The sequence below is a fragment of the Aspergillus clavatus genome, genomic scaffold (genome assembly GCF_000002715.2).
Source record: "Aspergillus clavatus NRRL 1 1099423829800 genomic scaffold, whole genome shotgun sequence".
Taxonomy (NCBI): Eukaryota; Fungi; Ascomycota; class Eurotiomycetes; order Eurotiales; family Aspergillaceae; genus Aspergillus; species Aspergillus clavatus.
The window spans coordinates 2,278,977-2,300,861 of record NW_001517099.1 but is presented as its reverse complement, the minus strand read 5'-3'; the positions used below and the strand labels follow the sequence as shown (position 1 = coordinate 2,300,861).

General features: G+C 51.2%; 10 protein-coding genes across 10 annotated transcripts, besides 7 other annotated features; 5 read left to right on the top strand and 5 right to left on the bottom strand.

The window, feature by feature from the left end:
- Positions 1–546: 546 nt before the first annotated feature.
- Positions 547–1,216, bottom strand: ACLA_052840 (F-box domain protein; the record flags this gene model as incomplete). The annotated part of the gene is made up of 2 exons (XM_001272236.1): positions 547–919; positions 1,005–1,216. The coding sequence occupies 2 exons, from the start codon at positions 1,214–1,216 to the stop codon at positions 547–549; spliced, it is 585 nt and encodes a 194-aa protein (XP_001272237.1).
- Positions 1,217–1,959: 743 nt separating this feature from the next.
- ACLA_052830 (alpha-mannosyltransferase) lies at positions 1,960–3,390 on the bottom strand (the record flags this gene model as incomplete). Its single annotated transcript, XM_001272235.1, has 1 exon — positions 1,960–3,390. The coding sequence occupies one exon, from the start codon at positions 3,388–3,390 to the stop codon at positions 1,960–1,962; it is 1,431 nt and encodes a 476-aa protein (XP_001272236.1).
- Positions 3,391–4,362: 972 nt separating this feature from the next.
- On the top strand, positions 4,363–5,258 carry ACLA_052820 (uncharacterized protein; the record flags this gene model as incomplete). Its single annotated transcript, XM_001272234.1, has 2 exons — positions 4,363–4,546; positions 4,618–5,258. The coding sequence occupies 2 exons, from the start codon at positions 4,363–4,365 to the stop codon at positions 5,256–5,258; spliced, it is 825 nt and encodes a 274-aa protein (XP_001272235.1).
- Positions 4,912–4,958: a microsatellite.
- A 528-nt stretch (positions 5,259–5,786) lies between the features above and the next one.
- Positions 5,787–5,825: a microsatellite.
- Positions 5,788–5,825: a microsatellite.
- Positions 5,826–6,007: 182 nt separating this feature from the next.
- Positions 6,008–6,032: a microsatellite.
- Positions 6,033–6,273: 241 nt separating this feature from the next.
- Positions 6,274–7,896, top strand: ACLA_052810 (putative MFS multidrug transporter; the record flags this gene model as incomplete). Its single annotated transcript, XM_001272233.1, has 3 exons — positions 6,274–6,420; positions 6,471–7,291; positions 7,341–7,896. 3 exons carry the CDS (start codon positions 6,274–6,276, stop codon positions 7,894–7,896), a joined length of 1,524 nt encoding a protein of 507 aa, XP_001272234.1.
- Positions 7,897–7,953: 57 nt separating this feature from the next.
- On the bottom strand, positions 7,954–8,188 carry ACLA_052800 (uncharacterized protein; the record flags this gene model as incomplete). The annotated part of the gene is made up of 2 exons (XM_001272232.1): positions 7,954–8,101; positions 8,157–8,188. 2 exons carry the CDS (start codon positions 8,186–8,188, stop codon positions 7,954–7,956), a joined length of 180 nt encoding a protein of 59 aa, XP_001272233.1.
- Positions 8,189–9,134: 946 nt separating this feature from the next.
- ACLA_052790 (TauD/TfdA family dioxygenase) lies at positions 9,135–10,502 on the bottom strand (the record flags this gene model as incomplete). The annotated part of the gene is made up of 4 exons (XM_001272231.1): positions 9,135–9,294; positions 9,357–9,662; positions 9,717–10,203; positions 10,253–10,502. 4 exons carry the CDS (start codon positions 10,500–10,502, stop codon positions 9,135–9,137), a joined length of 1,203 nt encoding a protein of 400 aa, XP_001272232.1.
- A 653-nt stretch (positions 10,503–11,155) lies between these two features.
- Positions 11,156–11,184: a microsatellite.
- A 329-nt stretch (positions 11,185–11,513) lies between these two features.
- On the top strand, positions 11,514–14,205 carry ACLA_052780 (uncharacterized protein; the record flags this gene model as incomplete). Its single annotated transcript, XM_001272230.1, has 6 exons — positions 11,514–11,914; positions 11,965–12,041; positions 12,096–12,266; positions 12,313–12,337; positions 12,389–12,934; positions 12,990–14,205. The coding sequence occupies 6 exons, from the start codon at positions 11,514–11,516 to the stop codon at positions 14,203–14,205; spliced, it is 2,436 nt and encodes an 811-aa protein (XP_001272231.1).
- A 523-nt stretch (positions 14,206–14,728) lies between these two features.
- ACLA_052770 (putative polyphenol monooxygenase) lies at positions 14,729–16,685 on the top strand (the record flags this gene model as incomplete). The annotated part of the gene is made up of 6 exons (XM_001272229.1): positions 14,729–14,788; positions 14,852–14,928; positions 14,986–15,030; positions 15,631–15,756; positions 15,803–15,925; positions 15,980–16,685. 6 exons carry the CDS (start codon positions 14,729–14,731, stop codon positions 16,683–16,685), a joined length of 1,137 nt encoding a protein of 378 aa, XP_001272230.1.
- Positions 16,686–16,733: 48 nt separating this feature from the next.
- Positions 16,734–17,807, bottom strand: ACLA_052760 (putative glycosyl hydrolase; the record flags this gene model as incomplete). Its single annotated transcript, XM_001272228.1, has 1 exon — positions 16,734–17,807. The coding sequence occupies one exon, from the start codon at positions 17,805–17,807 to the stop codon at positions 16,734–16,736; it is 1,074 nt and encodes a 357-aa protein (XP_001272229.1).
- Positions 17,738–17,763: a microsatellite.
- Positions 17,739–17,763: a microsatellite.
- Positions 17,808–19,211: 1,404 nt separating the features above from the next.
- Positions 19,212–20,006, top strand: ACLA_052750 (uncharacterized protein; the record flags this gene model as incomplete). Its single annotated transcript, XM_001272227.1, has 1 exon — positions 19,212–20,006. The coding sequence occupies one exon, from the start codon at positions 19,212–19,214 to the stop codon at positions 20,004–20,006; it is 795 nt and encodes a 264-aa protein (XP_001272228.1).
- Between the last annotated feature and the right edge of the window lie 1,879 nt (positions 20,007–21,885).

Below are 21,885 nucleotides of genomic sequence, written 5' to 3'. Positions count from 1 at the left end.
CAGTAGTTAGGGTTGTGCCAACTGCCAAGACGTGACAAAAATTATGAAATCTGAATATGTTAGATGTGCTCATGTGATGTGCTAGTGGTCACGTGACCTGACCAAGTTCGAACCATCTCGGTGCCTGAGGTGTCCAGTCACTCTTTACAAAACGCCGGCAACCATGGGAAGCCACCAAATATGCTTGTCTCAAATAGCTTCATATATTTTGAATAACCGCATCAACATTTCCATTCCCTCAGTAGGTCGTTCATTTGATGAATTAAGGATTCTCTCTAACTCTCCATATACCGAGACAGCTACCTGAAGGGGTATATAGACCAGTGAAATTCCGCTTGGATGAGCATTGATGAATCTAAGCAAACTAGTCATCTGAATAACTTCCTATTTCGTGTCTTCAGTATATCGGTTTCAACTTCTTACCTTAGTCATTGGCCTCATAACTTTCAACAGACGACAACATGCTGTGACTGCGGACCTTTCTTCCTCGGAATTTACATATCGATCAGTACCCAACCTCCAACACCAGTTGTATCAACTAACTTCTTAGCATGCGCACTCTACCGGCTCCTGTCCCAAGTCCGTTAATGCGCCTCGCCTCTTGCAATGGGTACACTGCACATTGCGTCGCCCCGGCGTCTCGACGGCAACACAGTACCGATTGCACGAGTTGCAGTACATGCAGCGCAGTCCATATGCCTGAAGCCTGCCGCAGTCAAGGCAGGCATAGTGCGGTTTCTGGCAGACTATGACGGGCTCAATGTAGTTGTATATATCCTTTTTCAGGCCGCATGGGACGCACAAGCGCTGGGTGCCCTCGGCTCGACCTTTGGCGCGCATGCCAGTGACTTGGTCGTCGGCGAACTTTGTGGCGGCCTTGAGTTTCAGGCATTCGTAGCAGCCGAATCGACTATTGTTTCTGGGTGGAGAACGAGAACAGTCAGTGTTCTGATAGATCGATTGTGGTGTTTGGGAGAGGAAAGACGGGGGGGTTGTTCACTTACTCAGCCCAGAGCTCGTATCCTCTAATGAATTCGGCTTTCTCTGCGCGTGTCTTGGGAGGGTCTTCACTGATGATATTGGCGAAGTGGTAGTTGGTTCTTTGGAGCGCGATCTTTGATGTGAAGTCGAGTTTCTTGATGATTTTGAGCTGGATTTTCTTGGGGATTCCGAGGAGGGAAGGATGATGCCGGGGCCCTTTCTTTACTACAGGCATCTTGCCGTCAAGGGGGCGAGAGGTCAAAGTTTGCTATGTTGATGTTCGGATCGACAGTCTCTGGTTCGAGGAGGATAGATGGTCTCCTTTGGAGATATCTTCCATATTTATACACTGCCCTGTTGAGAGTGGCATGGGGTCATTCAACAGGGAACGTCAATGACTACACTGTATTCTTTCGAGACATCGTTGTTCTCGAAACTGGCCTATACCAGCTTGTATTGAAGCCTGTCTGTAGTCCGGTTATTCGAGCTGAAGGCAGCCATTGAGGTTCATGACTTACCACTGCATTAGTATCTAACTTGCAGGAAGTATAGGATTGACTAGTGGTCCTATTTTTATGTATTTCCTTGGTAATAAGGCCAGTATCATTGTGCAGGAAATGTTCTTTGGATAGAATATCCAGAGAAGCAGACAGGGATCCCATGGTATAAATATTCCCAGGTTTATGCTTTGTCAATTGGGCCTTGTTCTCGTGAAACACACTATAGCGACCTTTGTCCTCACCCTTAATGAGGCTCTCAGTCCGTAAAATATCTTCATTTCCACCCAGCAAGACAGCGACACAATATTTCATTGTCATCCCCAAACCCAGCCGGTGAATGCTGGGCCAGCCGCAGGTTAGCCATCAAAATTTTACCTTCGGAAATATCCATGGGAAGGTCTGCTTTTTTTTAAATCATGATTATTACGTGTATATGCTACATATTCCCTTTCTCTAGGTCTCAGTCTGCTTGCCGCAGTCAGGCAGAGGCAGGCAAATCTGACCCAAAAATCTTCTTATAATACTCATCGGCTCGAGCACAAATTCCCTTCTTGTCCATCCAACTAACTGTCCTGCCCTCCAGAGCGCAAGCGGTCCAGCGGATCTCCGTCCAAAATTGCTGTTCGACGTTTGTGCCAAATGACTGGACCAGATCTTCAGGTGCCAGCCAGGCACGGGTATAACTGCCGTCGCCCTTTACAGCGGGACCGTTGTCATGGAAGATGGTTGCGGGGTTGAACTTGGGGAAATTGGCATGCACGATGAACGGCTTCGGGGAGGGCGCTTTATGGCCTCTAATACGCCATACCCCATGGCTGGTCAGCTCGTGATCTTCCACCGGATTGTACTGAACCATGGTGGAGCCGGAGAATCCGTCTTCCTTGTGCCGGCCGAGGGCACGAATCGGCTCGCTGACTTGGTAGAATGGTGCATTGAAGACCGCCGCGGCCGCAAGAAAGGTCTCTTTGTCGCCTTCGCCGGGCGCGCCCTGCGAGAGAAGCGGGTAGTAATGCGTCGGGCCCCAGAAGTTGTAGTAGATGACCAGCAGGAGGGTCCGGAGATGGATTGATTTCGAGAAGAATACCTCTCCTGACTCGGTGGACTGGCGGACATTAGGCGCGGGCTGTTGCTGAGACGTAATCTGATAAAAGAAAGGGGATGCTGTCGTGATCCAAAAATCCGGGAAGGTGATCAATCCCTTGGATTTAAACAAGTTGCTGTTGAATATCAAGTCGGGCTTCTGGAGGGGAAAGGCGTCTGCGTCAAGGAAGAGAATTTCCTCAAAAGAGGAGAACAGGATCGCCAGTGGTTTATACTGATATTTCTCGACCTTATTCCTACTCCCAGGAGCCGCGTCGAGGATTTCCGACAGCACCACACATTCGGCGTTGAGCGAAGGTAAAACCACCTGACAGGTATATCCATCGTACTCCGTCCAATCCGCCAGAAAGACCTCCATGGGTAGGTCTGAGCCTGTTCTCCGGAGCATGCGAAGCGAGGTCACCAAAACCGGCAGATATGCGCCCCCCGCGGTCGAAACTAACCCTCTCGTGCCAGGTCTGTAGTGCAGCCGCGGCGCATCGCGTTCGATGCTCCTGAGGAACGTGCCATGGGCGTTTTTCATCTTCATCACATCTCCCTCGGGCATCCTTAAGAGGTTGATAGGTTGCTTGGTGCTCTTTGGATCGAACCCCTCCGCCTCAGCCTTCGCGATTCTCGTCGGCGCATCGCAATTTGGCGCTGCCGCCGTTAGTAGAGGATAAAACTCCCTCCAAAACTCTTTATGTCCGGTAGAGGTGACATTGCTCTGGAATGATCCTGGTCGATACAGAATCCAACAGAAGACGAAAACAAGTCCAAAAGCGATCAGAACATTTCGACGTCGTAGTTGCTGGTTAGATCGATTCATGGCTTATGGGGTGTCAGTATTTTGCGGATTCCTGCTTTGACACCATCGAAAGGAAAGTGGTAAGAGAACGACGGAGAACGAACCCGCGTTCCCATCAGTGAGAGAAAGAGAACAAGGAGAGTGAGATCACAGCTGTGAAACAAGAGGTTGAGGAGAAGTTCCAGAAATCTGATTGACAGGCCAAAACTAAGCCAAGCTAAGGACACAGGTGGCTGCTGGGCTGCGCATCTGAAATTCTGAACACGAGGCCAACAACGAAACTAGGCCGTGTAACAGCAGATGATTGGCGGGCTGAAATAGCATCAGATAGATTAACTGGATGAGGCTAGGTAGAGTTTAGTTCTCAGCTGGTCGAAATTCGGGATACTCGATTTGATGAAGATTTGCAGTGCTCCGTAGTCGTTTTTTTAAGGCAGAAACAGCCGACGGTCTTCAGTTCTTATCTCCAGCCGCAATTGCGATGCTGGAGTCGAAAAGAATACAAACGACTCGCTGTTCCTCCATAGTGTTCTTCCATGGGGATTCACTCAACACCATGATAATTCTCCACAACTGCTCCGTAAATTGCGATCATCAAAGACTAACCAGAAGCAATGTAAGCTGAGTGGCTTGATACTCTGCACAAGCCTGAAGGCTAAATCTCAATCCCTGCAATAACAGTCTCACTCTGCCGTCCTGCTAATAACCGAAGTCCAACGTGCTGATGCATCGCTTCGCTTGGCTCAGTAAACCAGGCCAATAAATCCCTTCAGTGATGCTTCTAACATTCTGTTGGTGGCTAACATAGCCCTGGGGGACATCATCGGTCGAATCCGTCGCCTGATTCTTATCATTCGAGGCCCGATGTCTTTCCGACAGCCTTTGTCTGCTCTGCTGAATCTCACTCAACTGCCATGATCTTGATACACCTGAGATTTTCTTGTTTCTGTTGTCCTCCCCCTGCTCTCTCGATTCCCACAAATATAGGCCATCATGTCCACCAACGGATATGAGAACTGCGTCGCGGGGACTTTCTACGGGTTCACTAATAGCAAGAACAACAACTTTTATCCCGGACACACGTTTGATCTACAATGGGGCGCAATTGACCACGGGAAGACGTCTCTGAATATCTCCCTGGCACGGAAAGGGGGCGCGTTGCTGGATCAGATTGTCGGTGCGTTGTTCACGCGTCATGTCCATTTAACACTACCCATATATGTCTGTTTCTGACACAGATCGGCTCAGTTGGTGCTGCATTCACCACATCGAGCAATCTCTACCGCCTCGTTACGAATAAAACCGCCAACTGCACCCTCGAGCAATATACCTGGGCCATCCCCTCGGATTTCAACACCACCAACCCGCAGTACCAGATCGGCCTGTTCGATGCGTCAGCAAAACTTGGCACAGGCGGTAATGACCTATACGGCTGGCGAGCCTGGAGCCCGTTCTTCTACGTCAGAGACAAAGCAAGTGCGACTGCGACAAGTACATCGACCAGTGCTTTGTTGACCGGAACCGGCGAGGCGACACCAACGGCCTCTGCGACAGCCTCTGCGACAGCCTCTGCGACAACATCTGCGACAACATCTGCCACGCCTGTACCGACCGCGGAGCAGAGCGACTCGTCGAGTTCGAAGACGATCGGGATCGGCGTTGGGGTCGGTGTCGGGGGTGCAGCTCTGATTTTGCTGGTTGTGTTGGCGGTGATTTTTATGCGCCGGCGCCGAAGGAAGTACACGCGGACACAGGGAGAGCCGAGCCCCGGGGAGCGGGAGCCAGAACCAACAGAAACTTCGACTATGCCAGCGGAATTGTCTGGCCATGAGTTACCACAGAGGAAGATAGACCCGGGGGCGACTAGATTATATGAGATGCCGGGATAACGGATGGTAAGGATCGGTGAGGGTGACAGGGGAGGTTGCATAGTTCGTATAATAAATAATACCCAGGATTGTAGCTTGTGAAATGATTTGTTCAGCCCATTTTCAGGTGTACGGAGTCGATCCATATCAGTTAAAGCATACTATCCCTACTCCGTAGTCCCACTAGTAGTAGCTATGGAGGTTATATGTAGGTTATATGTCCCAGAACCATGGTAGCAGATCTCCCTACAAAGGTGTCATCATCAAAAGATAGTTGCCACTTGGTTCCTTAACCCTTAAGACCAAGCTCAATGTTGCCGCCTTATCATGGTCTGAGTATCTATGTGCTGAATCGATTACTTTCGACCCATAACTCTATAGGTCTGGGATAGGGGGAGCATTCTGCAGCCATGATTAGGGTGAATAGGGGTCACATGACTCGTATGGTTTGGCCACTCTAGATAGAACATGAGACGATCGGAAAGGTTGAGCTATCACTCAAGCTCAGAGAATGTGTCAGAGTCTTCCCTTCTGACATGACCCCTCGGGTGTTGTTGTTGTTGTTGTTGTTGTTGTTGTTGTTGTTGTCGAACGCATACAGACAGTAAATAGGTATTCTTCGATATTTAGATAGTTTCCTGCCTGAGGCATTCAGAGGAAAGTGAGCTATGATTGGCTGCGTATCTCGTATCTCGTATCCAGCAGTCCCACTCCCCGCAACTTCCTAAAACGGCAGGCCAGCGTCGAAGCCAAGAAGACGGTGGGATCGTTGGTTCACTTGGTTCACTTGGTTCAACTCTTCAAGATTCATGGATCATTAAATATTATGAAAAACTTGACATCTGTGTTCCAGCGTGGAGTCGGGTCAATGAGCTAAAAGATGAGGCGATTGGACAGGACAATGGCTCTCCGCGTCGAGACTTACTCTGGAAGCTTGGCCACTGGTCTTAGAAATCAACCACCATGATGGATTGACTTGATATAAATTCAGATGCGATAGCTGTTATCCTCTTTGCGGATCAACCCCTAATCAGCAATGGCAGGTTCATCTGATCTAGAACGAAGGACAGACTCGGAGGAAGCGCGACTCGAGCGACTGGGACGAGAGCGCCCGCCATGCTTCTCAAGTGCCTGGTCCGAGTTGACCTTTTGCTTCTCCATTGTCATGTCGCAAATCCTGGCTGTAAGGCACTTGCTCACGTTAATATCACGGCATCAACTCACTCTGGCTAGGAATACTACATCTCCGGTTCCAACATCCTCCTCCCTACCTTGATCGATGCCCTGGACATCCCTCTCGCTTCGTCCATCTGGCCGTCCACCGCGCTCTCACTCGTCGTAACTTCCACTCTGCTCATTTTTGGCCGGCTGGGGGACATGTACGGCGGCTTTGTGTTGTACCTCTTCGGTGCCGGTTGGCTCACCTTCTCCTCCATCCTGGCCGGCTTCTCGCAGAGCTGGCTAATGCTTGTCATCTGCCGAGCCCTCCAAGGTCTCGCACTCGCCTCTTTCTTGCCCTCGGGCTTGATGATCTTGGGGAGTGTCTATCGGCCTGGCCCGCGGAAGAACCTTGTCTTTAGCGTGTACGGTGCGTGTGCGGCGCTGGGCTTCTTCATTGGCATTTTCTTCTCGGGACTTTGCGGCCGCTTCCTCAGCTGGCGATGGTATTTCTTCATCGGTGCAATTCTCTCCGCCATCACGGCGGGGACATCGTATCTGTCTATTCCATCAGATTTTGCTGAGAGGCGTAAGAAGCGGACGGTCACGATGGACTGGCTGGGTTCGGTGCTGCTGGTGCCCGGCTTGGTCTTGCTGGTCTATGCAATTGCGGGTAGCTCGCATGCCCCCAAGCAGTGGGCGACGGCCTATATCGATGTGTGCTTGGCCTTGGGGGTGGTGCTGCTGGCAGCCTTTGTATATGTGGAAGGATGGGTGGTGAGCAAGCCGCTGGTGCCGGGGGATGTGTTTGCGGTCAAGTACATGAAGCCGCTGCTGCTCTCGCTGGTGTGTTTGTACGGCAGTCTGGGTATCTTTCTCCTTTACGGCGCACTTTAGTATGCCTATCCTTTCCATTCTTTGAGCCACGGTACTAACAAGGTCTAGCATGCAAGGAATCATGCACGCCTCGCCCCTGCAGATCGTCGCTTGGACCGTCCCCATGGCCGTCGGGGGCCTTCTCATCTCCACCGTGGGTGGCTTCATTCTCCACCGCATCTCTGGCACGAATCTGATGATCATCTCATGCCTGGGCTACCTGGGGTCCGGACTATTCTTTGCCCTGATGCCCGAGAACGGAGGGTATTGGCCATTCGTCTTCCCAGCGATGATCTGCGGCACCATCGGAATCGACATCAGCTTCAACGTGACCAACGTCTTCATCACGAGCAACCTGCCGCTGGAGAAGCAGGGACTGGCAGGGGCGCTGATCAACTGCACGTTGCATCTGGGGATTGCGCTGCACTTGGGCTTTGCGGATATCGTGCAAGTCAATACGGAGGATAAAGGGACGAGGAAGAGTTATCAGGCTGTGTTCTGGTTCCAGGTGGCCCTGTGCGCGGTGGGACTCGTCGTAAATGCACTGTGGGTGAGGATAAGTCGAGCGAAGAGTGAATTGACGGTGGACGAGAAACGGGCGCTGGAGGCTAGTCAAACTGATTGAAGTCTCTGTATATGTATATAACTGATCTCCTTGGAGTATCTAATCTAATGGCTTCCTTCACCCCTCAGCCTCCTCCCCTGCCAGTGCAACAGCGCCGTCGGAACGAAGCTGACTCCGATAATCAACGCGGACTCCTGGCGCAGCCGATGTTACAGATACAGCTGAGCAGTAGCGAGAGGAGAAAGATGGGCCGGCGTCCGTAGCGCTGCGAGAGCGGTTCCCAGAACAATGTTGAGCGTGCGGCGTGTCCTACCCTCCACAAGGGCCAGTTGTATGGATCAGCCGCGTCCATGCTAGGGATCGGGGCGAGGCCGAGCGTGCCATGACGTTCAAGCAGGTATGTGCGATGCGGTTCAGAGAAGCCGATTCCTGCATTCAGGGACTCAGGGTTAACGCCGGCTTCTGTCTGTTCGAGGAAGTCGGACCGCACTGTCAGGGGGTGGCGAAGGTCTGTTCTGGCATGTCGATGTGGGGCATGATGGTGTCTCACTATTGCACACTGGCAATATAGGCCGTGGTGGGATACAAGAGGGATGTGCCTCCTTCTAGACTCCTGTCGACAGCTTCAGGAAGACAGTTGGAATCGGGCACGGGGGATGGATGCGAAATCGATAGTGGCTGACAGTGGCAATGCGAGCAAACCACTAATCTACGTGATTGTGTATCGAGCTCGAGCTCTACAGACTAGCAAACATCGTGTCTAGGCTTCATCTCCTATCTTGGTACCCGGTAGTTGCAACGACAACTGCTTGCCGCGGAGGGAATCCGGGGAGGACGCGGGCGCGGATCTCCCCGGCCCTCTTTGATACGTCTTTCCCCAGAGTTGGTAACGTTGACGACTTTGCAGATGAGATGTAGCGTCTATCCGCATCGGACAGGTAGTCTCCGAGTAACGGGATGCAGGTGATTCTCCCTTGCCGATGGAGGGTCAATTGCCGATCTGCATTCCGAAGGAGAGATGTCATGAGTCAGATCGTATTGCAGACTATTGTCATCATCCAGAACTGGTGGAACATTCATCTGACCCTGTTCATCAAATATCTATCTACATCAATCATGAATATACTTCTGGCATCCCAAGGTTCACAGCCACGGCGCTTGCAAGTCAACCGCCCTCGGCTTGTCGTGAACGCCAAGGATGATTCGAGGAAGGAGTGCCAAGTGAAGCCACAGAACCTAACCCGGCTCACCACCAGCTTCTTTACAATCTTGACTCTTCAGAAATCAACATATCATGCCTAAGCACTGATGTTCTTCTTAGACACTTTGGGCTCCAGAGGAAAGACCTGCTCTTCCGGCGTCACATCCCCGTACACGATGTTCCAGCGTTCCTTCAACGGCTCCGGTGTCTCCCAAGCATTTTCTGGATCCCGAAGCCAGAGTCGCAACAAGTGACGCCTATATGCGCATTAGTCATGTGTCATGCCAGTCGTCCAGGCTAATGGAAAGGAAATACTTACTCCTTCCCGGGTGCATCACGGAATCCCTTCCGCGCATGGAAAATACTCAGGTTATTGACGTACTGCACATCACCTTTCTGGAAATCCAGCGCGGCGCTATGCTCTTCCGCCAGGAAGTGCAGCGCATCAAGCGCTTCCGCCTGGGCCTCGGTGATGGGAGGGATGTTCGCCGAGCGTGGCTGGGCCAGGAAACCCGTAAAGTAACGGCGGGCATATTGGATCAGAACTCGCTCTGGGGTTGACTCGGTGGCTTTCTGGTGATACAGAAGTGGGCGGGAAGTATACGGGCGTTCGGGATTATTGAAACTAAGCTAACAATCAGCCGGGCGTGTGCTTGAGTTGAAGAATATATATACGCACCCATCGACCGTCCAGTTCTGGGACAAGGTCCAGATCAGATCCGGACGTTCCTTGGCGAGGATGTTGTAGACCAGCCAGCTGCTGGAGATTTGGCTCTCGCCGCCTTCTGCAGCCGGGGAGAGGCAGAGGAGGGAGATGATGTCTCCGGCGTCAGTATGAAACACCTGCTTGTCCGCTGTGCTGCCGGGACCACCGATGTACTTTCCATCAGGGGTGTGTGTCAAGTCCTTGATATGCGCAAGGATTATGGAGGTGCCATCGGCAAGCCTCTGGTCCTGTTGCCTGCCTCGCAAACTACCAACGTGGGAGGATACACCGGTATAGATGATGATGTTCTCTTCACGAGTGTATTTGTCGACGTCTAGGCCACGAAGAACGAAAAACCCTCGGCCATTGTGGAGCTCTCCGGACAGTTCTCGCAGAGTGGAATGCAATGTGGGGAGGGGGAAGGTCTCCTGATTGACGTGGCCGAGACTGAGGCCTCGTGCTGTGCCGGTTAGTGCTGCGTCGCGAGTGATGGATGACAGCAGACCTACCCTTGAAGCTTTTCAACGCTGCATCAATTTCCTCTCTCTGCGCATCATCCAGCTTGTAGATCCAGTCATCGCGCTGCTCAATATCTTTTCCCTCCCAGACCAGTGGAGAGGACAGTTTCTCCGGGAAACCGGGGGGAAGAGTCTGGGGGAGGCTCTCTGTAGCCTTGCGTCGCTGGCCGCGGGCTTTGTACTTGTCATAATCGGGATGATATTGAATATCTGGCTGGGTGGCTCTTTGGACGTCGACCATTTTGGGCGTATTGTCAGGCAGGATATGATTCTAACAAGACTGATCGGTTCACCTTGTAGGGCGTTGCTCAGAATCGAGAATATATATCGTTTCCCCGCTCTGGCATCACATCATCGAATGCTGGTAAGAGCAAGAATTGCACCATCAACCATCACGGGCGAACAACAATCCTTCAGGGATCTCTGCAAATATAATTCGTCCAAGTGGGAGAGGCCGAGCGATGCTTATAAATTCAACAATTCGATGGCGTCGAATGAAATGGGATGAATGAAAAGGAGAGAAAAGGGCTAGTCGGGACTGAAATGCTTGATTGATAGATGCTCCTTGGGTAGGAGTTTGGAGGGGTTTCAAGTACACCCGATTGATACTAACTGGTATCCAGATACATGATGAAACAGTATGAATTCGTGGTTTCAAGGATGAGACGGTCAGAGAGGGTCAGCGAGATCCGAATGGATTGATCTATTAGCCCATCTCTTTCGAGGAGTGAGATGAAGCCATCCTAGAACAAAAGGAGGCTGTGTATCTCCCTCAACTTCTATTGCTTCTCAGGGAAGTGTCAACCAACGTATGGAGCTGATTCGAGACTTTGATAGCTGAGAGAGAAGTCTGGAAGTCCTTCAGCACGTGCCTATATCAATATATTCCATTTACTTCCCACTTCCCACTTCCCACTTCCCACAATCATCAAAATTTGATTACACTCACTTCCCTTGCTCCAGAATCTACAACTGATATCTATACGCAATCTGAGATTTCTCATTCAAAATATAGACATCTTCAGTTATCAACTACATGAAGATAATTGTTACCCCGCGACAGTCCGCGCTGAGTGGATCATCGTCTGATTGGCAAAATGGAGAAAGCCTTGATGATGTGTCGCTCAGCCTCGTTTAGCAAATCAACTAACGTATCTACTGGTTACCACGATTTTCAACTTAATTTTCTTTGACAATCCTTCGAGTCAATTGTACGTGAAACTCCTCCACTGCATGAAGCAACACCCGAGCCATGGCTGATCCACTGTCGATTGCAGGCTTGCTCCTACAAGCCATCGAGATCGCAGGCAAGGTTTACGACTTTGCGAAGCAGGTCAAAGATGCCAAAAGCGAGATTCGGGAATTATTCGGCGAGCTCTTCGCGCTCAAGGCCGTGTTTGAGCAAATGCGGATAGAGCGCATTGCAGATAGCAGCCTCAAATCCGATACGTCGCCATCGCCCTTTCGAGATGCGCTGCTCAAAGCCAATACGGTTCTGGAGGAGATCCTCGAGGATCTGATGAGTCGATCGTTGCGGCAGTCCCGGTTGTCCCGGTTGGGATGGCCGGGCAGGAAAGCAAGTCTCCAAGGGAGCATCGCTCAGTTGGAGAGGCTGAAAACCTACTTCATTCTGGTCATCATGAATGATAAGACGTACGTCTCACCAACCCTGCGTTTGACTGGCTTAACGATTCAATATCTAGGACTGCGGATAAGGACGTGGCGTATGCAATTGACTCGATCGCCGACTGGGGCAAACAAATGAAACAGATGCATCAAGGTAGATCTGCTGGAACTTCTTCATGGCTTCGCTAATTTTTCTCTTTTCGCGAAGAAACTCAATTTGAGAAGGTCAAGGAGTGGATCTCCCCAGTCGATGTCGAATCAGCGCATCGGCAGGCAAGATCGGTCTGGCAACCTGAAACTGGGTCTTGGTTCATTCGTGGCTCTTTTAAATCATGGTTTGCATCTGACAACGCTCGGCTGCTCTTTTTGGAGGGAAAGTGTAAGTAAATGTGGCTAACTACAAGGACCCCTGCTAAGAATATCAGCTGGCTCAGGAAAGACAGTTCTTTGGTATGAAGTTAGAGATCCTGCGTCTGAGTACTCGCTAACCTGCAGATGAAGCTCAACGACAATAGAGGCAATCAAAGATCTCATTGCGGACCGGCCGTCCAGCAGGCTGGCGTATTACTACTGCTCATTTCGCTCAAGCACGTCTCAGGAGCTGGTTTATTTACTCGGATCCTTGCTTGTCCAGCTGTCAAACACATTTCCGGGTATTCTCCAGGACTTGACGGACAACTTCCGAAAGAAAGCCTTACCTCCGCCCGATGTCCTAATAAAGCTGATTCTGAAATACACGAAGCAGCTCACAGAGCTGTTTATCGTTGTCGATGCCGTCAACGAGAGTCATGAAAGCGAATCAATCATTGAAGCTCTGGTGACTCTACTTAGAGCATCAAATATACACATGATGATCAGCAGCACGTCTTTCCCTCCATTGGATGGAAGTTTCGGGGTTTGCAAAATTCAGATGATGCCATCGACAAACAAGGACGACATTCAGGCCTTCCTCGACGCCCAGCTAGAATCCGTTCCGACTCTTCGTCGGCTACCAGAGCACACCAAACGCCAAATTGAAAACACCTTGATCGAAAAAGCCCATGGGATGTAAGTTTACACAACCCGCTCTAACGACGAAACACGCTGAATAATCATTATCAAGGTTCCGATATGTGCAATGCCAGATCGACCTGTTGATTGCGCAAAGGACCGGTAGGGACGTCATCAGGGCTCTGGAGACCATGCCAGGAAGTTTGCACGGCACTTATGAATCTATTCTGTGTCGTATTCCGGCATACGACCGAGAGCTCGCAAGAGAAACACTTCTCTGGCTTACTTTTGGGTTCCAGGAGATCAAATTGTCCGCGCTTAGCGAGGCACTGGTCTTGATTAAGGGGGAAAAGACGATTGATGACGACTGTAGGCTTTTCGACCCGTCTGTCATCCTGTCAATATGTCAAGGATTGGTTGTCTATGATGAACATCTTTCTGTGGTCACACTGGCACATTCCTCAGTCAAGACGTTCTTAACGTCGGAGTCTATCCGAGATGGCCCAGCGGCCTTTTATAGCTTGACCGAGGTCGAAGGTTCACGCCAGATATACGAAAAATGCTTGACGTACTTGATGCTGGACGCTTTCCAGCAGCCCTGTCCGAATCTTGATTCTCTCGATAGCCGTTTGACCAGTTTCCCTTTGCTCGGTTATGCATCTGAGAATTGGGCGATGCATTGCAGGTCAGACGGACCACTTGGCCCTCTGCTCGTGAAATCTGACATCGACGAGATTATGATGCTCCTTGATACACACAAACAAAAGAAAGGGGGGAATTATACGTCTTGGGTGCAGGTGTTGCTCTACGAAGCGCCGGTCCGACAGGCCTTGATCACACCGCCATTATATTATGCGGCATCGTTCGGGATGTTGCCTGTGGTCAATAGACTCATCGAGACTGGAGTCGAGGTGGATGCACGCGGTGGGCGTGGCAACGCCACCCCACTGATTGTCGCTTCCTTCCGAGGCCAAACGCCAGTTGTGCAGCGGTTGCTGGAGGCCGGTGCAAATCCGCGACTTCAGGATGCATTCGGCTCCTGCAGCCTGAGATGGGCAGTCAAGAGACAGTGGCGCGATGTCTCTGAGATCCTGCTAGCACACATGTCAAAGCAGCCAGAAATCAAACCCCCGACGCTGCACTGGGGGTGTTGTTCCTGCGGATCCAAAAATATTCTGGCGTTCTCACTGTTGCCCTGTCTCGTTTGCGAGCACTTGGTATGTGGTGAATGTCGGAGCTCCAGCACGACTGTGAGTCCCGCGTATCCATGGTTGACAAGCCTAAGTCGCCGTGGTAGCTTAAATCTAGTGCAGACGACCAATGCATAGACTATGCCAGAATCCGATTGATGGCATCCACAAGAGGTATATCTCGTGGGCAAGCAATGTCTATGTAGTGCGCCCAGGGGAATTGCTGCTTACTGCTTTTAAAGTCCCAACCTTGTCAACAAACGAACCTTGCTTGATAGGAGCAGGGATCTGTGGAAATAAAAGTTCCAGAGGGTCAAACAGTCAAGATTAAGAGGCGCCAAACCCGTCTCGTCTCCCATTTTATATCTTGAACCTCGTGCGGCAGCACTTGACCATGAACATTGTACCAATGCTATCACCGCCAACCATGGCCTATTCCTGGAGAGGAAAAATTGCCGTGGATCCTCCTGTGTCACACAATTCAATGATTTCTTGGAAATTCCAAGAGTATTGATGTTATTGTCAAGAAATGCAAGGGCTCGGCACCTGTTTGTTGCCCCTTGATACCCCTGGCTAGGGGGTTTATAAATAACATCGGCGCCGAAAACCAACAATCGCTCATTCTCTATCATAGAATCCATTGGCCCCCCTACTAGTCAACATGCATCCTGGCTTAAGCATCCTGTTCTTTGCTCTGTCGGCAGCCGCCAAGAACACGACGGTTAGAATCGCCGATCCGGACCGAAATTTTGAAAGAGACATAGGCTAACAAGGATTCTTGCAGATTGGACTGGAGACGACGGAAGAGGGCAGCAAATCAGTGACGGTGCCGATGGATGATTGTCATAATCTGGGCGATTAGTGCGTTTCTCAAACTCGGAAGATTTCAAACTCGTGGTCGATGCTAATCTTGTGTAGCGAGGTGTTGACGGTCTCGGTCAAGACGCCGTGTCGCTTCTTCACGTACGTCCTCCCTCTATTTTGGTTTCAAAGTGTCAAATCCTACATCTAATCTGATGAAAGACAAAAGCTAAACTTGTGAATACTAGAGGTCCCATGTGTATCGGACGAACGACTCTCCTCCAACCAGGAGATCACTCAAGTGACGAGCCGGTGCCGATCTGGAGTGTGTTCTGCGAGGACGGAGGGGACCATAAACCGGAGCTATGATCCCTACATACCAATGAGCAGCTAGAACTGTGTAACTAGCAGTAGGAGAATCATTTTTTCTTCCAGTACTTTTGCGAATCGATCCACTCGAGCAACGAGGATGGCAGCAGTTGGGGCAAGGAAAAGAACCTGGCACGCAGGTGGCACCATTTACCCAAGCATTAGGGCTCCTGTCTGCTGCCAATCTACCGATTCACATAAATAGCAGTCCTCGTGCCCTTTTCCCCGTTGATTGACGCGACAAGAACAAGATGCTGTTCATTGTGTTTCTTCTCGCCGTAGCAATTGCGTTCCCCGTTGACCCGCCTTGCAACCCCTTCACGGTGGGCGTGCGCAAAGAATGGTGTGTAAAATCTTCCAAGCTTCGACTCGAAGTCTGCTCTGACAAGATAGGGGGGCATTGACTAAACGAGAGCGCACGGGGTACATCGATGCGGTGTTCTGCATGCGAAAGCTGCCGTCGGTCCTACCCGGTGATAAGTATCCAGGCGTGAAGGACCGATTCGACGACTTCGTCGCGTATGTGGACGGCCTTCCCCGGAAGAGCAGTATGCTGACCAGATAGAACGCACATCAATTACACCTCGAACATCCACAACGACGGTCTCCTCCTCCCCTGGCACCGACACTTCTTGTACCTCTTCGAGAAGGCCTTGCGCGATGAATGTGGATACACTGGCCACCTGCCGTGCGTACCCCCCCCCCCTTCCAATTGATGAAATCCCAAGTACTGACGGACCAGGTACTGGGACTGGTCGCGCTATGACAATGTCAATCTCACGCACACGGCCCTCTTCGACAACAGCCCCACCTCGCTCTCCGGCGACGGCGCCTACAACCCCAACGAACAGACCATCTGCACCCCAGAAGGCTGCATGGGCCGCGGGACCGGCGGCGGATGCGTGACGGGCGGCCCCTTCGCCGACTGGCCCACGCATCTGGGCCCCTTCCAGCTCGTCAGCCTGGACCAGCTATACCGACCGCTCTCGCAGGACGCCTTCCGCTACAACCCGCGGTGTCTGCAGCGCAGCTTCAACCAGGTGCTGCTGCGGCGCTACACCAACGGATCCGTCGTGCAGGACATGCTGCGCTCGCGCACCATCTCGGAGCTTCTGCGCGTGCTCGATCCCAGCGTGGCCGGGCAGGTCGGTGCGCATCCGGCCGGCCATATCGCCTTGGGCCCGACGATGACGGACGTGTTCTCGTCGGTGCAGGACCCGGTGTTCTTTCTGCATCATGGTATGGTGGACCGGATCTGGACGCTGTGGCAGGACCAGGGCATTGAGCGGCGGTATGCGCTGAACGGGACGGGTTGGATCTACGATCCGCCATGGGCGCCGTTGCTGACGCTCGACACGGAGGTGGAGTTTGGGATTCTGGATCGGGCAAGGAAGATCCGGGAGTTGATGGATCCGCGAGCGGGGGATTATTGCTATTTCTATGTATAAGAGAGATATCGAGAAAAGTTGGAGTGGAGTGGAGTGGCGGCTCCCCAATCATGCGTATTTCTTGCGCAAATCCAGAATGCGCGCCGTTGCAGCATCGAAAGCTTCCCCGTTGATGTTCCCGCTTTGCAGCCCCTGCACTAGTGCATCTACAATTGCCTCGCCCTGCGTGACGTTCCTTGCTGCCGCGAGGATCAGATCCATGCCGGCCTGCGTCGCCAACACGCCGCGCTCGGCGTCATTCCCGTAGCCCGTCAACCCACCCGCCTCGATCGCATCCGTGATCGTCACTCCCTTGAACGCGAGTCTCCCACGTAGCTCCCCCTGAATCCATGTCGTACTCAACCCCGCCGGCTTCTTATCCACAGCCGGGTAGACCGCCCACGAGGCCATGACCATCTCCAGCCCCGCGGCAATGGCCGCCTTATACGGGGCCTCGTCGACCTCGCGCAACGTTTCCAGGTCCAGCCCAATACTCACGGGTAGAACATCGGTATTCTCATCCGCGCCCGCCGCCCCGAGACCGGGGAAATGCTTCCCCGTCGCGATCACGCCCGCCTTCTGCTGCGCAGTGATGAACGCCGTGGCACACTCGCTCACCAGCGCCGAGGTATTCCCGTACGAGCGCTGGTAGCGGTCCTCGAAGTCGCCCTTCTCGCGGTATACGTCCAGCACGGGGGCCAAGTTCGCGTTATTGTGATACTTGGCCAGCACGGCGGCGGCCTGCGCGCCGGTCTGGCTGGCCGTCTTGGCCGGGTTGGCCGAGGCGCCGACCTGTTTGGCAGACAGGGCTGGCCCGCCGGGGAGACGGACAACTTCGCCGCCCTCCTGGTCCGTCATGATGAGGAGCGGGGTGCCGAGATAGGCCGGGCTGGAAGCGTAGGCATCCTGGAGGGACTGGATTGTGGCGGGGAGGTTGTCGTCGACGTTTTCGCCGAACAGGATGAGGCCGCCGACTTTGCCTTGGGAGATGAGGTCTAGGAGGTCGGAGGGGGGCTGTACGCCTGGATAAGAGTAGATGACATGGGAGGCGACGTGGCTCGTGCTGATGGTTCTGGTGGTGGTGGTGGTGGTGGTGGTGTGCGCGACGGCAAGGACGGGGAAGAGGAGCGTAGTCCACTTCATCGTGAGGTGTTGTGTGTTGTATGTAGTTGGACGTCGTATACTATCTACCGCAGAGTGCTCTCAACTCAAGCCGCGTTATATATGCATTTCGGAGCAACGGATCTCTCTGCAGACTCGCCAAATGAAGCCATTCGGGGTTAGAGCCTCCTCGGAGTCCGAGTGAGGTTGCATGATCAGCATGGACGATGCCACGGTGACGGATCGTGAAGTGCCATTGGAGAACATCCAAAGCAGATTGGAAGGATGAAGATGATCCGCGTGGGTTTTCTGCTAGGATCGTAACGCTCCCCGCGTAAAGGGGAGAAAGTACCTCGGGATGGAGATAAGCGCGGGGGAGGATGTTGCATTCTGGATGCACTAACGGATCCTGCAGCTGCAAGTCGATAGCAGGTACGCGTGTCACTTGTAGAATTAGATTCTATTCTTGAAGCAAGAATGATTCTACTCCGGAGTACACCTGAAATGCTCAATCCCACTGTTCAGCTTCATGGGTTGTCTCTGCCAGGACTAAGTAGACAGTAAGGAGTGCTGTCCAAAGGATCCTCCCAACATGACTCAAACGTCCGTCAAGCTCGTCCTGTATATAGAGAGCAATTCTTATCTCGAGAATCCCCGGTCATGTTTCGATACGGTGCGTTCTATGTCAGATTTCGAGGGTTTCCGAGTGAGCCATGATGCTTTAAGCTCCAACGCTGCATGAGTAGTCAACCGCTGATCAACAGTATAGCCCCTGTGGAAGAGGAGAAGCTCCCTTTTTACAAAGCAGAGCAATTCTACTGATTTTTGTTGGTATTCATAAATGTTGTAGGGAGGCTTACCCTACCCTACTATTAGTCAGCACCTGCCTGCTAAGACCTTTACTAAGCTTATAAGCTTATATATATAAGCATTATATACCTAGCACCTAGAATCTAGATAGAAATTCAAGTATCTTATTTAGGGATATTCTATCTCTATAATAGGTTATAAGTCTTTAAACCCTTCTCTTTTAAGCTATTATAATACACCATGGTAGAGTCGTAGTTAAAGTTAGTGGTTAATATTCAGGGTGACCTACCTGTCTCCCGTTCCTTTAGTTCTTTACCACTACTCACTGTCACTGTCTGAATGAATGGTAACCAGCCCAATACTCTTTTCCGCTTTAGCACCAGGCCCTTCGTCCCAAAACAATAACAGCAACAAGGTTCCCCTACAAGGTCTCTCCAAACTACACATTAAAGTCCTTTTCTTGTCGGCCAGAGGCTTTTGGACATTATCACTAGATTCAGACGCAGAGAGAATGCTTAGTCCTGCTCCAGGATCGATTCTCACTTCAATTAACTTGCAAGCTGCACACAACTGCAGGCCCATTTCTCTATCTTAGTACTACCCTACTACTAGTGCTCGTCTTTCTCAACTGTGATAATGGGCAGTAAACCGAAGGTGGAAGTCCTCCAGGCGGAGGTCGATGAAAATGACCAGAGCTTCTTCCGCCTTCGGGTCGATGGTCGATCCATCAAATACCTCACCGTCCAACCCGGTCTGTACAGCGCGGAGGATATGTGTTTCGGCCCGTCTCTGCTTTCCATTCTTCCGGAGATCCCGCCTGGAGATTGGAATGATGGGTTGGTGGCCAGAGACACAAATAATGGTCAACCGTTCTTTGCTAGTCGGACTCAGTTCCCTTCCGTTAGCCATCGGTGGCACGGAATCTACGTCGATTACCTGGACATTGTGGTAGGAGAGAAGCTGAGAACAGGGATTTACGAAGTCACATGCTCACGCTTCGACACAGTTGTCGTCGCCAAGTTCGTGCGTTTCGAGTGGGAGATCCAATACCTAGAGAACGAGACTGCTGCCTACGAATGGATTGATGGCCGTGGCATTGGACCACGGTTTTTAGGCCACTTGACGGAAGGAGATCGGGTGATTGGATTCTTAATGGAACGCTTCACGAATGCTCGGCACGCCGGTCTAAGTGAGCTTACTGCCTGCCAACAGACGTTGTGCCGACTACACCAGTTGGGTATCCTGCATGGTGACATAAATCGATTCAATTTTCTCATTCGTGGCTCAAAGGCTGTGCTCATTGACTTTGACACGGCTCGGAAATGCGACGACCAGGACGCGCTTCGCAAGGAGCTTGAAACCTTGCCAGCATATCTACAGGATACGTCTAGGAGAGGAGGCGGTGGAATTCTTTGTGTCGCACCAAAGTAGTCGGTTTCCACGTTAGCATAGTGCGCATGTAGATTTTATATTGAAAGGGTTTTCTGCAATTAGAAGCCACTGGCGACTTAAGGAAACTTTCAACAGCCTCCCCAAGAATTTTCTCTTTTCTCTCCTTCTGAGTAGAGTAGTTTCTCGATAAGTTACTCCAGTCTCCCAATAGTCAAATCGTGGCAGAACCATTATCCACAGTCTCCTGCCCAGAAGCCAGGAGGTAAACAGGAGAAAACAAAATAGAAAAGAAAGAATAAGCAAACAGAGAGTAATCGTAAGGTCATAGCAAGGTAACTCTACTAATGTCCCTTTGTGATAGACGGCTGCCGGGCATACTTGCGTTTAAACTGGGTGAACTCTTCTTCTTGACGCCTAAGTTCACACAAACCTTCATGGAGAGCGGGGCAATCACCAAAGACTGCCCGTCCTGCGGCAGTCTTTGGCTCCTCATTGATGGGTAAGAATGTAACTCGGTTGGCACATTCTTACGTCTTTGCTCGGTGCCAGCCTCCACATGATCAAGCTCACCTACATGAGCATTGCACACCTGGCACCTAGATAGAAATCACAGCATCTCATTCAGGGATCTTCATGATATGTTTGATCTTTATAGTCCACATGAAGTCTACCGATGCTTGGTACAGTCCCCAATGCATATGTTGATCAATGCACTATGAATGAGGGTCAAATCTTGTAAACTGAGTGAGAGCCACTACCCAAAAAAATCTTAATATACCTCTTCAAACACTCAACTTCCATCACAGTAATGCAAGCATCATCTATTGTGGTAGGTCCCTTATTACTTCATTTCGTTTCAGGACCCGAGACAACAACACATTAGACATCAAGGCCTCAAACATCATGCTGAGTATTGACGATGAAAAAATACTGACAGAGTTCGAAAAGGAAGAGAGGGGACATCCAAGTTCGCGAAAGGTCGTGGAGAACAACCGCACTATATACACCTCGCGAAAGCTTCCACTACCAAGCAACGACTTATGGGGTCAACCTATACTATGCAGTCTTGGCGAGGTTTGAATTGGCGAATCTTACAGAGGGAATATTCAACCCGATATCTACACGGCCCCGGAAGTACTTTTCGACATGCCCTGGAGGTTCAGCACTAACATATGGAATGTTGGTGCCATGGTACGTGAGCCAACAGCGATAATGATTCCGCTGACAAGTCAAGATCTGGGATATCTTTGAGAACAAGCATTTGTTCAATGCTCTGGACGAAGATGGGAGTGCTCGCCATCCCATCATGTTGCTGAGATGGTGGCGTATCTCAGCCTACCACCACTTCACTTTTTTCAGCGAAACGAGGGAACATTCAACGTCTTTGACAAAGATGGTCTGTCTTTTCTCTGCAAGGCATTTGGTAGCTGAAGCTAAGCTAATTTTGTCAGATCAATGGCTGGGTGCAGGTGGTGTCTCTGTACCATCGACGACTTTGGAGGATCCGGAGGAGAATCTAACTGGACAAGATAGACAGCAGTTTCGTCAATTCATAAGGTCAATGTTGCGGTGGGTTCTGGAGGAGAGGAAGACGGCGAAGGAGCTACCCGAGGATCCGTGGCTGAACATTGATCACCTCCTATGTACGATAGGGGATAGGATGGCATAGATACTCTGCTCAGATAGCCAGACTGAACTGTCGATCGGCAGGTTTAACACCGCATCAATCTTATAATGCTCCAAATTACAAGGAGCTTCATCCTTCCTGTATTCCCCGAGTGTCAACGGCGGCAGTGGCTATCCAAAACGGTCAGGTACGTGGTTTGGAATAGCTCATACGCTATGCCGATGGATATCTGCACGCCTCATACCTCTGTAGATCTTCCGTCTGATGGAAGGGCTCTCTTACCTTTTCTGA